At 41.4% G+C, this 16659-nt stretch overlaps 1 protein-coding gene across 2 annotated transcripts in view; it reads right to left on the reverse strand.

The window, feature by feature from the left end:
* STX8 (syntaxin 8) overlaps window positions 1-16507 on the reverse strand; it is a 238014-nt gene extending 221507 nt beyond the window's left edge. The window contains exons 1-3 of one of the 2 annotated variants that reach the window (XM_024748471.1): window positions 16448-16507; window positions 9493-9592; window positions 3985-4079 (exon numbers count right to left, since the gene is read on the reverse strand). In XM_024748471.1, the coding sequence (XP_024604239.1) occupies window positions 3985-4079; window positions 9493-9592; window positions 16448-16464 (212 nt within the window). In that variant the 5' untranslated portion in view covers window positions 16465-16507. Of the gene's footprint in view, window positions 1-3984; window positions 4080-9492; window positions 9593-13749; window positions 13769-16447 lie in introns of those variants that run through there. The other variant, XM_024748472.1, reaches the window with a different exon arrangement.
* Between the last annotated feature and the right edge of the window lie 152 nt (window positions 16508-16659).

A 16659-nucleotide genomic window follows, 5' to 3' on the forward strand; every position in this document is an offset into this window, starting at 1 on the left:
CTTTAAATATATTTTCTTCAACTTTCACAACAACCTGCAAAACAAGTATGATTATTCCTACTCTACAGATTAATGAAACTAAGGTCAAGAAAGGCTACGTTGCTCTCTGGCCTTGGGGAAGTGATGGAGCTGGTCTTCCACCTCAGTTCTGTCTGGCTCCAAAGCCAATGTTGTTCCCAGTATTCCAACGGTGCCCAGACTTTTGGATTTCATGGAGCAGAAGTATTTCCAAACAAACTGCGGGGATGGTGATGGGGGGATTTACATAGACCAATTTTGCCATCTATGGACATTCCAAAACCCACAATAGACAAAACTCTCATCTACTTTTACTATCATGATGAAAAAGCAAGCAGATGTTAATACCCAAAACTAGGGAGAACCATGTAAACAGACTATAAATCAGAAAATTTCTACTGAAATAAAAATTATCTTGTCCTTATTTTTCTCACAATAGTAGACACCAGTGAAAACTGTCATGGCCAGGTGCAGTGTTTTAGAACCACTTCACCCCCACTGGAGCCCTGAGGGGCTATCCCTAAAATCTATCCAGTGAGCCTCTCCACACCTACATGTATCCAGGTTTGTTACACGGTGATTGGGGCATCTATCCTGCCATCTACCTATTTGTCTACGCATCTTTTTTTCCCCCAAAAAATACAAAGTGGAGCAGAGTTATTTATGGATTTAAAAAAATTATTTCTAGGGAATTCCCTGGTGGTCCAGTGGTTAGGACTCGGTGCTTTCGCTGCTGGGGGCCTGGGTTCAATCCCTGGTCAGGAAACTAAGATGCCACAAGATGTACGGCACGACCAAAAAATAATAATTATTACTATTTCTACAGGACTTCTCCAAAGAGAAGGCTGTAGACCAAAATACCTTTTGATACTGAACCCCTCTGTAAAGTGATTTTTTTCAATTCTTTTTAAAGTACCAGAAGTGTTGCCTTTGAAAAACCCAACAAAAAGACAAGCTTCATTTAAAGCTAATTCTAAGAATAATTTTAGCATTACCTGAAATTTCCTGTGCACCCTCCTGTAAACCCACCTTTTCTCAGCTGGTGAGGCCATTATAATCCCCATCTCCAAGAAGCACCGTGAACAGAAGTTAATGTATTTCAGCAATTTTCAACTCTCTGGCTGCAGGACTTTCAATTATGAATTGCAAGTTAACCAATTCGAAAGCACGCCACTTTCATTTTAATTTCACATTTATTCTTGCTAGAGAAAAATACTTTTTCAGGAAAGAGCAGTAACATCTTAGGCCTAACCTCCCAGAATGTAACTGTTTGGAAGGCATTTTCATAGGACTTATCTTTCTGGCAACTCCTAGTGTTCTCTGGAAAACTTCACGAATGCAGAAAGACATAAATTTATTAAGTAAGGTACCATAAACTCAACTACCCAACACAGTAAGGAAATGTGGCTTTCAAATATTCACGTTAAAAAAGTCACCCAACATTAATTATGCCTCAAGAAAAAGGATTAAAAAGTCACTCTCCCGGCGATTTATGGACACAAATTTTTCTAAGAATTACAACATCATAAAGTATACCTAATAAACCACGGTGAAGACTGTTTAATATTTCTGATGATTAAGAAGGGTCTTGAGGATCTGCATTATAAACAAGATTTGTCTTGGCATTACAGCAACATGCCAAGCAATAGGGAACTCTAGTTGAAGACAGGCCACGTGACAGTGGACTGTATTCTATCACTAAAGTAGAATTCAGCTTTTAAACAAGTGGCTTTGGCTTCAGACAGCCATGCGTTGGAATCCCAGCTTTCCATTTCTTAGCAGTGGGGTCTGGGCAAGTTACTTAAGCTCTTAAATATTCTTCTCCTCGGTGTGAAAAAATTCCTCTGCTGGAATGCTGTCCTTTCTTTCCAACTTCATCAGTGACTCGAGGTGCAAGTTTGCCTTGGCCTCAATACCTCTTTTGTAAAGAAGGTTCAGCTGCCCCCTTTCCATTCTATCTAAGAAATGGTCTCCCTGAAAATACAGAGGTTTATGAGCGCCCCCATGGGGTGGATTATCTGAATTCCATCCCTAATTTCGGTTGCAGTTGCAGTAGAAATAGACCCAATTATTTGAAAAAAATAATTCGATTTTAAAGAAAGCTGTTATATTCCAGACGAGCTTTTGATTTCTCCTGGGAAATTCTAAATTATTCCATGATGGTCCTTAAATATCTTCATAAATATTTCATATTTTCAGAGTATTTAATAACTGGTGTTTTCAAATGCCTGGTGTTTCATTCAGCAAATTCTGAGATCACCACAAAACCAGAGTCTATGAGATTTCAAAATATGGTCAGACTGCAAGCATTTAGAAAAACAAAGTCAATTATTACTGTGGCGTGCTTGGTACACCCCATAATTAATAACTAGCAGAAATTATTAATAGAAAAAAGTAAAAGTTATCAATTTACACCTTCTTGTCCTATAGGTTTAGCACATAAACATTATAAGATGAATAAAAATCAGTTACCTATCAGCAAATAAAGTTATTAATATTACACTGGGAAACAATATTTAACTACGTTTCTAATACATGTGATTTACGTAATATTAAAATGAGTTTACACACCTTGATCCCATGTGCAGAATTCCAAGTACTTAGTACTGAAAGTGGAGAACACAGCTCTGCCAACTTGAGGTCTATATATTAAGACTTGTGCATTTTGATAAAATAAAAACTTATATACCCAATAAAGATGTTTAAAAAAAAAAAAAAAAAACAACTTATATAACAGACCGTGCAGTAACAAATGATGCCAGATGGAGGGTGAAGTTACAAACTAAACACATCAGAATATTCCAACTGTGTTAAAAATACGGGCCCAATTGTTTACTGAAATTAAACTTATATTTAAAACCTTAGTGTTTTAATAAGTGCACACTGGAAATCATACAACTATCTAAACCAGCCTCCCTGGTGACATACAGTGGTGATACTTGGGAGAAAAATATTTTTAAAACATCTTCTATTGTTTTATCTAAAAAGCGATATTCCTACATTTTCCCATGTTTAAAATTGGGCATTAATAACCACTTCCCGAGATACCAAAGTTTGGTACAAACTAAAGACAATGGAAAGGAATGGTAAGAAAGGACCAGTTTGAGGTCAGTTTTAAACTCAGATTTAAAGGATTCGTTTACGTAACAGGTCAAGTGTATTTTCCTAAATTGATCAGATTATGAATTTCTAAAAAAAAAAAGAAAGAAAGAAAGAAAGAAAGAAACTATTTTGGGGAGTTCCCTGGAGGTCCAATGGTTAGGACTCGGCACTTTCACTGCCGGGGCCCAGGTCAGATCCCTGGTTAGGGAACTAAGATCCCACAAGCCACTGCATGGCGCGGCCGAAAAAAAAGAAAGAAATATCTTAATTCTTGACACTGTTGGTGGGAGGCTGAGGTGATGACATAACTTGCTTCAGGCAAGTGTCTCCCACCCCACAAAACTCCCAAAACAGGGGTACTGTCTGGACCTCTAGAACAATAAGGCAAAGAAGTCACATCTCAATAATCTACATAATTGGGGGAAAAAATGCATCGTTTCTACTGGTACTGGCCTCTCAGAAAAGAAAACGGATCGTTCAAAACTCTGGGAACTACAGAAGCCGAATCACAACTCGAGGGTGTCATGGAAGTTCTCCTGCTGGACCACCTTCAAGGCAGTCTAGACAGGTAGCAACATGGGGCTCAGTGTAAATACAGCACTGACAGAAAGCACGAGCTTCCTGCACTATTAAGGTTACACCCAACTAAGTTAACTCCTGCCGCGTGTCTTGCTTCGCCAGCATATTCACTGTAAAACATGTAACAGACGCTTAAAATAGAAATTGAGATTATAGGCAATATTTTGGAAACCAGGTCTTCCTCAAGCTGTGGAAAAATCTGGGTGGCCCAGATTCCTTCCTTTCTTAAAATAAGACTGCTTGTCCTCCCACTCTAGCAAGAGGTGGAAATGTTTACATGGATACATCTGATGTGTTGACACAGCTCTTAGCAATAAGTCCTTCAAAAGGGCGATCTTTTCCTTCAGTTTCTGCAACAAAGCTCTGATTGTCACGGTAAGCTGAAAAGAAAAGAACACAGCCTGAGAATGCTGGTCCAGAGGTGTGAGGTCTCTTAAAAATATCATGTAAACGCTGCTTTACAAACTATGATTCAATCAAGGAAGGGCTGCCACGACAACCTCAGGGCTGTACAGAATCTTAACAGTCACCTGGGCCAGCCACCCACCTAATGCTCACACCCAGCCCTATGACCTGACCAGCTGGTAAGCCGGTCCATACCTGAACCCTGACATTGACTGGAAACTGTCACTTTGCTCTCACGATCAGCTGAATTCTGTCCCTTGAGCATCTACCCTCGGATCCTATTTGTCTACCTCGGAGCCACGCAGGAAACCGCATGTCCCCAGTCTTTGTTCACCAGCAAAAGCCCCACGGTTCCCTCAACCATGCTGCACAGAACAAGACGTCAAGTCCCACTGCCATCCCGGCCACACCTCCCTAAACACATGGGTACACTTACAACCCATTAAAAGTTTTATAGCAGGGTGTCCTTTTTATACAAGAGGAGTGTTGACCACATGGGACTCTTTTTCCAGGAGGTGTGAATTTTCTCCAATTTACAAACCCAGAGTAAAGTTTTGTTTGTGACTCTAAGTGCTGCCTTAAAGGATGGTGGAGAGGTGGGGAGGAAGCCTCTTAGGAATTTAAAAATATGAAAAATAGAATCGCCCATGTAAAGTAAACATAGTCAAGCACGGATATAATTGGAGATTTGTTTAAAAAGGCACTCTCACAAGTTTGCTACCTTGTTAAAAGAAGCAATTATACAACTGCAGTGGAAGCAGGGGCTCTCTCCTTAGATTAGCAAGGGTCACATAAGGAAAATACAGCACAACAGCAGAGGCTGGCCAAGGGCTACACACATCAAACAACCCTCAAAGGTATTAGCGGCCAAGAAAAATCTCACCTTAACTATTCTAATACCTCTGGGAACCACAGAAAAACCACCCACAACGTTTATGGGGAACCGCCAAGGAAAGAAGATCCCTCCTCATTCAAGAAGTAAAGAGCAAAACAAACAAACAAATGACAAAAGAACAACAAACACACACACACACATACCAGGTCTAAGAAGAATCTACGAAATTAAAGATCAAAAGCATTCAACAGATGAAAGAATATGTAGCCATTAAAAAGTATGACTGGGGACCTCCCTGGCGGTCCAGTGGTTGACACTCCATGCCTTCAATGCAGAAGGCGCTGGTTCAATCCTTAGTAGAGGAACTAAGATCCCACATGCGGCGCAGCATGGCCAAAAAAAAAAAAAAAAAAAAAAGTATGACTGAAATCTGTATTTGTTAACATAGAAAGATACCCATCATAATTTACTAAAAGAAAAAGAAATCAAGTCATAAAAAGAAGTGTCATCCACATAGAGAAAAAACAACCCAGGACCTAAAGACATCAAAACATCAAGGGTAGTTATCTCTAAGTAGTGGGATTTCTTAATATTTTATAAGAAAACTATTACTTTCATAATCAGAAGAAATGTCCCATTATGATAATTTAACAGAAGCATTCCAAAGCACAGAAAAGGATGGAAAGCCTAATTCATATTTTAAGCTAACACAACCCTGGTAACAAGCGCTGACAGAGACAACAGAAAAAAAGAAAATACTTGCCAATCTCCCTTAAGGATTATAAATGTAAAAGTCTTTAAAAAATTTTAGCAAAGCAAATTCAGAATTACATTAAAAATGACAATATACCATCACCAAGTAGAATTTATCTGAGTAATTTAAGAATAGTTTGATGTTAGAAAATCTAATAATAAAGCTAACAGTGTTAATTACTAAAAACAGACTAAACATATGATTAACACAGCACGGGAGAAATTAATTAAAAAAAAACAAAGGAAATTAAAAATCAGTCAGTGCTGCCTGAACTACAATATTTAACTTTGGTCTAGAAGTTCTAACCAACATGATAAGACAAGTTAAAGAAATACGTAAGGGCTGGAAAGAAGGAAATGAAATTATCATTATTTGCAGACTGATAACAGTCTGTTTGGGAAAGTTAAGAGGATCACCTAAAAGATGACTAGAAACAGATAAAGAATTCAGGATGGTGATCAATCACAAAATGAAAAAAACTGAGGGCATTCCTAAATTCAAGTAATAGGGACAACTTTTAAAAATTATTTTAAAACATCATTAACAATATCAACAAAATCTAAAAAATATCTAGCACAGTGCCTGGTGTATAGTAACTGCGGGAAATACTGCTGATGGAATGAGTGAAAGGAAACACTCAATACTGCAAAAATGTAAATGCTCCCCAGTTTAGTCTATAAATATACTACACATCTACCCGAAATCCTATTTGGAGTCCTTTTATTGGAGAGGAGATGGTAACTGAGGCACAGCACAAAATTCTTTTTTTTTTTTTTTTGCGGTATGCGGGCCTCTCACTGTTGCGGCCTCTCCCGTTGCGGAGCACAGGCTCCAGACGCACAGGCTCAGCGGCCATGGCTCACGGGCCCAGCCGCTCCGCGGCATGTGGGATCTTCCCAGACCGGGGCACAAACCCGTGTCCCCTGCATCGGCAGGCGGACTCTCAACCACTGCGCCACCAGGGAAGCCCCCCAAAATTCTTTTTAATAAAGCTATGCAAAATTGCTCTAAAAGGAGGATAAATGAAGGGAAATATAGAAAGATCACAGATATGTGTAACTAAGGGGGCCTTAAACAATTAGATATTAAATCTTTACAAAAAACTACAAGAGTATGATGCTGGCAGTTACCAATGGCTTCGTTAGTGCAACAGAACAGAAGGTCCAGAAACAGTGCAGTTGTGTAAGAACTTAGTGAATGAAATATGGACTATTTCATATTTGGGGGGGATTAATAATTTAGCAAATGGGAAAAAATTAGATGCCTACAATACATGAAATGAATTTCAAATATTATAAAGATTTATGTGTTTTAAAAAAAGATAAAAAAGAGGAGAAAAGCTTAACGAAAATTTAGATAATTAGGCAAAGTACTTCTATAATCCCTGGGTGTGAAAGGCCTTTCTAAGCAGTATCTCCCCTTCTATAAGAAAAGGCCATAAATAAAAATAGTGACAATTTCAAATAAAATTTTTAAAAAGTGTATACATATATTTTAAAGTCATTTATAAAATCAAAATCCAAATTAATAGAAAAAATATTTGCACCAAATATGCCAGATCAAAGCTTAATCAAAGCTTAGTTAACATATATATAAGGAACACTTGGAAATTAAGAAATAATAAGGTAGGTTAAAGACATGTATATAACAGGCAATTCATAAAGGAAGAAATACAAACATCCAATTAATATATGAAAAGATGTTCAATGGCATAAGTGATTTTAAGAATGCATATTGGGCTTCCCTGGTGGCGCAGTGGTTGAGAGTCCGCCTGCCGATGCAGGGGACACGGGTTTGTGCCCCGGTCCGGGAAGATCCCACATGCCACGGAGCGGCTGGGCCCGTGAGCCATGGCCGCTGAGCCTGCGCATCCGGAGCCTGTGCTCCGCAACGGGAGAGGCCACAACAGTGAGAGGCCCACGTACGGCAAAAAAAAAAAAAAAAGAAAGAAAAAAGAAATATCAAATCACTACACTGTATACCCAAAACTAATATAATATTGTAAGTCAATTATGCTTCAATTAAAAAAATGAAGACAATAAAACTACACTAAAATATTTTATCTCACTTATCAGGTTGGCAAAAATTCAGAAAATTGACAGCGCCCTCTGCTGGCCAGGCTGTGAAGTCAAAGGTGACAACTCCTGTGGAGGGGAATTTGGCAACAGGTAAAAAAAAAAATCACATATGCCCTGGTTCTGAGAATTCACCCTTAAAAGAACCTCCACAAATACAAATACAAAAAAAAAAAATCACAAAGCTATTTATTGCAGCATTATTCATAACAGCAAAAGACTGGAAACACTCTAAATGCCCATTCTTAGGAGACAGGTTAATGAACTAGGGTATACACAATAGAGGACTATAAGACCCTAAGAAAAACTGAGAAGATCTCAGTGCATTAATATCTCTATCATATATTATCAAGTGAGAAGAGCAAGATACAAAAGAGTAACTTTTGTGTCAAAGGAACAGAAATGAGAATACACACACACACACAAACACACACACACACACCTGAATGCTTATTTCTGCAAGAAGTCACACAGGAAGAATAAATGAGAAATGAATTTTAGGGCTTCCCTGGTGGCGCAGTGGTTGAGAGCCTGCCTGCCGATGCAGGGGACGCAGGTTCGTGCCCCGGTCCGGGAGGATCCCACATGCCGCGGAGCGGCTGGGCCCGTGAGCCACGGCCGCTGAGCCTGCGCGTCCGGAGCCTGTGCTCCGCAGCGGGAGAGGCCGCAACAGTGAGAGGCCCGCGTACCGCAAAAAAAAAAAAAAAAAAAAAAAAAAAGAAATGAATTTTAAAAAAAGGTTACCTCTAAGAAGCAGGTGAAGAAGGCATGGAAAAGAGTGGGATGGGGACAAGACTTTGAGTATACCTTTGTATATAATATTGACTTTTGAACTATGTAAATGTTCTACATATTAAAAATTGTATCAGCAAGGGTAGGGAAGAAAAGCAAACCCTGAAAATGAATATCAATAGATACAAAGGAGAGCATAAGACACAGAAAAAAAAGAAAAAAATCTAATAGCTTTAGAACAGAATAACCTCAGTATCCTTAGGGGGATATTCTAAATTTTAAAAAATAATAATAAAGACACAAACTCAAACTTTACTTATTGTCTGTAGTGGCCCTTGTGTAATGATTCTGAAACTACTTTCTATAAACTCTCTAAGAAAGACCAAATGAGCAAAAACACATCAATGCTTCTGGAAACCTGGGTTCTCACTGCGGGAGAAGGAAGGAAAATACTAATTTAGAATGGGGAAGTTACAAAGAAACCTGTGAATGTTGGATTAGAATCAAAAGTATTGGCATGGACTCATGGTTTTCTAAAAACCATATTTCCTCGCCAAATCCCACCATTGTTTCTTACAGCCCACAAGCGAAGGATGATTTTTTACATTTTTAAATGTAAAATGTAAAAAACCAAAAAAGTCTATTATCAATTTGTCGAGAATGGGTACTCATAGAGGTGAGAACTTGGCCTCTTGTCCTGCAAAGCCTGACAGATTTACCATCTGGGGGAAAGTGTACCAACCTTGGAACTACACTATGAAATTGTCAGAAACTTTTTAAGGTAAAGTAGGAGAAATTATAGAGATGTCATGCTTCATTTAGTCCTAGTGATTAAATAACTATTAACTGATTGGCTGTAATGTCAATTCGACATGTGTAAGCATAAAGGCCATTATACATACACACACACATACACACAGAGTCAGAAAGGGGAGGGTTTTCAGACCTCAGAGCTCAAACAAATCATTTGAAGTACTCATTCCTGGTCTTACCTTGGTTGTATTTTCACCATTTCTTTCATACTGATTTCGTTGTTGAATTTTCTCAGCGATCTCTTGTGCAATTTGGCAGGTAGAATCGTAGGTGGAGAACCTGCATCAAAGTCATAAAGGGAGAAAAATGTTGAAGGTTCTTTAAAGGAAATTTCTGCATAATCTAAGTTTCAGTTTGTAATTCTAGTCACAAATGCAAACAGAAAGGGAGGATGATAATTGTAACAGTAATGGCAACAGGGGTTGAATGGTACTTAGTACAGGCTGGGCTCAATTCTCAAAGCTTCCTTTGTAATAACTCACTTAATCCACATAAGAACACTGGGAGGTGGGTCACCATCCCCATCATACACGTGAGAAAATCAGGCACAAAAAGGTAGAGAGACTCGTCCTATGGGTACCACCAGCTGCAAACCAAGGCTGCCTGGCCCTGAGCCTCTGCTCCTAGCCACTGTGTTATCTGACCGCTGATAAAGCATACAGATTCGTTCATTCACAAAACATTCAGCAAACATTTCTAGAGGGCCGCCTCTGTGCTGAGCACTGCTCCAGGCACTGGAGAATAGAGCAGGGAACAAAATGGACGAAGTCCCTGCTTTCAAGGAGTTTGGCGAAGGGAGAAAGGCATCAAACAAACCACAACAGAGTATGTCAGGTGTTGCTATGGGCTAAGAAGGAAAATAAAGCAGGATAAAGGGATGGAGAGTGACAGGCCAGGTGAGCAGCTATTTGGGGAAGAGCTACACAGATCAGCAGGTAACACGATGCTCTGGGGTCAAAGGACACACACCCACCTGACACCTAAGCTTACCAGAATTCTCTCAAAGCAGGTCCTGAGCTTCTATTTGTTATTCAACAGTGTTAGGGGTTTTGAAGGATTCACAATCAATCCCCAATAGTCCCTTATTTTTTCCTTCGCTTACAGCCTTTTTACTTTTTATCTGTTTTACAGAAAATACTTAAGTGTGTACACATATTTCATCTCTCCTAAAGGGCAGGGACTATGAATATATGACGAACCTATTTTCCAGGAGTTCCCAGTAAAAAATATTAAAATCTGCTGTTTAACCTAATGTTAAACACCAAGGGGGGAAAGCCACGGGGGGTGGGGTGGGGATGGTGGTGTGCTGAACTGGGCGACTGGGAATGACATGTACGCACTGATGTGTATAAAATTGATGACTAATAACAACGTGCTGTATAAAAAAATAAATAAAATTAAATTTAAAAATTAAAAAAAAAATGAACACCAAACTTTCTTTGGGTTATCTGTATGGAAATATGTGAATATAAATGTTTCAGACATTACATGAAATTCCTAAAAATCTTATATGTTCTGGTATAATGTTGTAAGTCACAATTCTAGTTGTTACTTTAAAATGTATATCTCAGAAATAACTAAATTTCCTTGTCAATTGCATTATTATGAACTTTCATCAAATCTTTAACCGTGGTCATTTTTAAGTCTTTTGTCATTGACAGACAGTTCTGGGTGTACTCTGATGCTTTTGCAAAAATGTTCCTATAAAAGGGTTTCATCTTCAAGGAATTCATGGAAAAGACTCTGACAAGTACAGGTTTCTGGTAACTGACTGCTGCTGAACTGAATGAATAAGCGTTTTCAGAACTCTAATGGAAAACTGGTGAACTCATAAAAGTGTTAACAAAAGATCAAGATGAAAAAAAATTAATGACATGGGACTGAGTGAACTGATGGGGATGATTATAATTTTTGTGACTTTCTGTTTGAATAAAAAAAAGTTATGTAAATTTATGTAAAAAGAACTTAATGCAAAACAATGCCACTCTTCTCACTTATTTTCTCTTGTTTTGGAAAATATAGATATTTTCTGTTAAAAACATGATTTATACTGAATGTAATAGGTTGATTATTGTTATTATAAATGAATTAATAAATATTTTTAAGTTTCAAAAAAATATTAAAATCTGTTTAACCTAATGTTCCAATTTTTGTCTGAAAAAATAAGCAATCCATTTCTTAAAATCTCTGAATTCCCACATATCACTTGAACAATGAGGGGACCTGGCACATGTCTTTGAATGAAGGAAAAATAAACAATCTCCAGTCGTTTCCCTTAGGAGTCTTACTACAGTAATTACAGCTATGGCTAACAACTGAGTACCTGATCTGGCCCAGGTCCTATGCTAAGAGCTGTACATTTTAAATTTAGTAAGGATCCAATGTGGTAGTGTAACCGAGCAGGACCCTATGGGGCCTTCCTTGAACAGACCCCCATCCCCTTGTCCTCCTCCTGCCTCTCGTCTATAGAAAAGCTTTGGTCTCCTAGGGCTTCCCTGAGTTCCAAAGAGTAAATTTAATCAGAGGTGAGAAGCAGGAAAACAGTCAAGCAAAACAAAATAATAATAGTTTAGCCATTAAAGTCAAGGACCTTTGGTTACTCCTCAAGGGCTGTAGATAATATTCTGAGCCGTGTCCTCTGAGCTGCTTTGCAGATACCGAAACCCCCGCCGGGTGGGAGAAGTTAACTGTGTGCTGCCCAAAAGGCACGTAGACCCCAGACCAGCTGGAACCAGAAAGTGACTCCCAATTACCCCTCCACCAACCAATCAGAAGAGTGTCCACGAGCTGATCACGACCCCGCAACGCCCCTCCCTCACCCTCTCTTTTTTTTTTTTTTTTTTGCGGTACGTGGGCCTCTAACTGTTGTGCCCTCTCCCGTTGCGGAGCACAGGCTCCGGACGCGCAGGCTCAGCGGCCATGGCTCACGGGCCCAGCCACTCCGCAGCATGTGGGATCTTCCCGGACCGGGGCACAAACCCGTGTCCCCTGCATCGGCAGGCGGACTCTCAACCACTGCGCCACCAGGGAAGCCCCCTCACCCTGTCTTTACAAACCTTTCCCCGAAGGCCGTCAGGGAATTCAGGTGTTTTAAGCACTAACACTAGACCTTGCTTGGTGCCCTGCGATAAACGCTGCACTTTCCTTCACCACAACATTGTATCAGTAGATTGGCTTTGCTGCATGCGGGCGAGTGAACCCAAGTTTGGTTCGCTAACAGTAGGATCCTTGGCAACTCACCGCTATAACCTAAAGTAGCATCTTTCATATACATATATTCATGCATACCAAAAGAGAGCAGGTGATATAAGACAACACACAAGTAAGAAAGTAGGGGAGACATCCCTGTTGGTCCAGTGGTTGAGAATCCGCCTTCCAACGCAGGGGATGCGGGTGCGACCCCTGGTCAGGAAATTAAGATCCCACGTGCCGTGGGGCAGCTAAGCCCGTGGGCCAACAACTAAGACCTGAGGCAGCCAAAAGTAAATACATAAATATTAAAAAAAAAAAAAAGAAAGAAAGAAAAAGAAAGTAGGAGGGAGGCTGATAAGAAAAACTGGGTCCTGGTCCCAGCTTTGCCACATTTTCCTCTTTTTCCCTCCATGTTGTCATCTATGAAAAGAGGTTCTGAGGTCTGGCTCTGTGGTCCCAGACCACACGTATGAAAATCAATAACAAGGTACAACACACCTCCTGCCAAACGCGGAGTATAAATGGCGAGTGCATATTTCCGGAGTTCGGAAATGAGAGAAATTACTGTTGGCCAAGACAGATCTGATAAGGCTGGGCCAAGAGGTTACACCTTGGGCTGAACCACAAGGTCAAAGCAGGCCTCTCACTCCCACAAGAGGGAGGAGCATATTCTAGATGAGGTGAGAGGCACAGGGAACAAGCAAAGATGAAAGGGAGGGTAGGAGCCCGGCACGGTCGGCTGAGTGGTGGTCCTGGGTAGGAGGGTAAAGTATAAAATGGTACTGATGAGTTGAAGCTAGTTTCTGCAGAGCCTTGAACAGCAGGACAAGCTTTGACTTTTAGCAGAGAATCTGAGAGGTGTAGGGGATCCTTGTACACATAGAGTGAGGCCTGGAAGAGGTTACATGAAACGCTGATGCCCAAACCCCAGATGTCTTCCTCATAATCCTCACGTTTTCATTTGAGCGCTAAAGAGCATTTCTGAAGCTTTGCTACACAGTTGAATCACCAGAGAAGACTTAAAAAAAGAAAAAAATCCTGGCTCCTACCTCAGGCATCATTCTGATTGAACTGGCACGGAGTTTGACCTGGACGTGAGGAGTTGTAAAGTTCCCCAGGTGATTTCAATCTGTAGCAAAGCTTGAGAACCACTGGCCTAGCGGTAAAGGGCAATCTCATGATGGAATCAAGCACACAGGTACCTAAAATACTAGTTTAGGAAAAGTAACCTGAACTCCACGTACATAAATCACTGGGGGGATGAGAGAAGAGTGGCAAGAGACCAGTAGAAGACTTCTCCAGCTATTCAACGCAGTAACCAGCCACCAATATTTACTCTCTGTAAGCCACAAGGCTCTAAAGGATTGGGCTACGGCAGAAAAGAAAAGAAAAAAAATACTGGAGATTAGTGAACAATCTGATAGGAAGAGTGAGGAAAAAGTAGATGCTTAGAGTTTTTAGGCCTAAGTGACTAAGAGGATGGTGATGCCATGACAGAGGCTGTGGAACTGGAACAGAGAGAAAAAAGTGGTAAAGCTGATTAACTTTAGCAAAGAACCCATTCAGAGACAGTGGCCACCGGCTATTTCTATTACACAGTGAGCTTACCGCTGGCTTTGATATGCCATTAAAGAGTAACAGCCATATTCCATTTCTAAACAGTACAATGCTACCCAGGAGTAAAGCATCACTGAGCTATGCTGTTTCAAGAGTAGGAGAGCAAAGCTGTAGTCAAGTCTGTTTTATAGATTTTTCAAAGTCCTATTCCATACTCCTTTCTGCTCCCCTGAGCAGCAACCTACTTTGCGAGGAAGCTGACCTAGCACAGCACAGTCCCTCATTGTTTCACTTTCAACAAATGAGAAAGCTGCTGAGTCAACCTACTTGAGAGGAACAGGAAAACTTACCAGTGCTTTTTCAACATTAACTGTGGAAGAGGCCTAGGGTTCAGTGATAGCTTCTACCAACCTAAATGGATACCCTGCGGCCTCTACCTTATTTCTAACCTTTATTTCCTACCTTATGTGTAAAATGAGGGAGTTAGCTTCCCGGAAGTGGAGGGCAACTTAGCCCTTGGACCCAGTAGTTCCACTTCTAGGGAGTGAGCCAAGGAAATAAGAGATGGAACAAAAAGGCAGTCTTCGTAATTAAAAAAAAAAAAACACCCAAAAAATCCCTTTTTTTTTTGCAGTACGCGGGCCTCTCGCTGTTGTGGCCTCTCCCGTTGCGGAGCACAGGCTCCGGATGCGCAGGCTCAGAGGCCATGGCTCACGGGCCCAGCCGCTCCGCGGCATGTGGGATCCTCCCGGACTGGGGCACGAACCCGTGTCCCCTGCATCGGCAGGCAGACTCTCAACCACTGCGCCACCAGGGAAGCCCTCTAACATTTTTTAAAGGGTACAAAGAGGGGAATGATTAAATCATAGTGCATCATGGTCATTCATACGAGGCACTATTAAGCACCGTTAAAATTGTGTTTTCACTGAATATTTAATGATATGGAGGAATGTTCCCTGCTTTGTAAAATATACAGGGGTGTGTGTATATCTATACACACACACATATATTATACAAAGTAATAAATTCATTTTAAAACTCAACAGTGCCAGGCTTCGCTGGTGGCGCAGTGGTCAAGAATCCGCCTGTCAATGCAGGGGACACGGGTTTGAGCCCTGGTCCGGGAAGATCCCACATGCCGCGGAGCAAATAAGCCCGTGCACCACAACTACTGAGCCTGCGCTCTAGGGCCCACGAGCCACAACTACGGAAGCCCGCGCGCCTAGAGCCCGTGCTCTGCAACAAGAGAAGCCACCGCAGTGAGAAGCCCGCGAGTAGTCCCCGCTCGCCACAACCAGAGAAAAGCCCACGCGCAGCAAAGAAGACAGAGCGCAGCCAAAAATTAATTAATTTAAAAAAATCAACAGTGGCAATTATTCCAAAGGATAAGAGTTAAAGATGGGGGTTTTTTCCTCTGCAAATATTCAATATTTTCTAAATTTTCTATCAGGGTGTTAAAATTAGGTGAAAAAAAAAATAGTGTTAAATCAATTAAGCCATTGGCCCAGATAATCTAGATCCCAGGTAGATTAACTTTGATTTTGCAAAGTTAATCTCTTAATATCCAGACTATCTGCAACTTAAACAATAAACTATGTTACAAGTACTAATATGACATATTCTCCAAAAGAACCGCGTTGAGCTATAGCATTTTTAATTAGTAAACAAAAAGCTCAAGTCCAATAAGTTATAGGAATAGGTTCCTCGTATCAGAACTTGTGTCTTTCATCATTCAGTCAGTCCTTGGGACTTAACTGTTGAATAAAAGGCCCTGATCACCTATTGTTTTACTGCAGAAGTTGCTGCCATAGAAAGTCTTCGTGGTACTAAAATACCCTATAAACGGCATAATTTCCCTCCCAGATTCCTCTAAGTTTTTTGAAGGGCCCACAAGATCTAGATGCTTGCGCCAACTGGTTACTAACTCGCTGATGACCATGAATTCTGAACCTCGGTTTCTCCACCTGGGAAATAAGAAGGTTCACCAGATACACTGGCGTTCCACAAAAAGGTCACTCCGACTTCACTTTCGCAGGAGTCCAGGGAAGCCTGCATCAGCCATCTCCACAACCGCGATGGGCGGGAATCCGGGAGATGCAGCCAAGAAGGGCTAAAAGGAATGCTCAGAGATTCGGCACTGGAACTCAGCTTCCCCAGGGGTCCGCCGGGTCTTCCGCCCCGGCCACCCCTGTCAAGACCGAGGGTGTCGGGATGCGGCAGAGCCCAGCCCCTCAACCCCCGCCCCTGGCAGTAGGGGAAGGGGCCTTGCTCTCCTCCCCTTATCCCGAAAGGCCTGCAGCCCTAACGCCTAGCGACCGCCCGCTCCCCAGCAGCACGGCGGCCCCCGGGACGGTCCGCGTGCACCCTCCCTCTCCCCGGGCTCACCAAGGGTCCGGGGCCATGGTGCAGTCTCCACCCACTCCTCGGACACTTCCTGCTCACAACAGCTGACTACGGCGGCCCGCGCGGCTCATACCCCGCGGCTCGACCCGTGCGCGACCGGAACCTGGAGTTTGCACAGTGAATATACATACCCCAAGGCCTCCAAACTGTGATGAAGAAAGGAAAGCGCTCCCCCGGGGAACTGTAGGTTGGAG

Source organism: Neophocaena asiaeorientalis, unplaced genomic scaffold, assembly GCF_003031525.2.
Source record: "Neophocaena asiaeorientalis asiaeorientalis breed wild unplaced genomic scaffold, Neophocaena_asiaeorientalis_V1.1 scaffold543, whole genome shotgun sequence".
In the NCBI taxonomy this organism is placed as follows: Eukaryota; Metazoa; Chordata; class Mammalia; order Artiodactyla; family Phocoenidae; genus Neophocaena; species Neophocaena asiaeorientalis.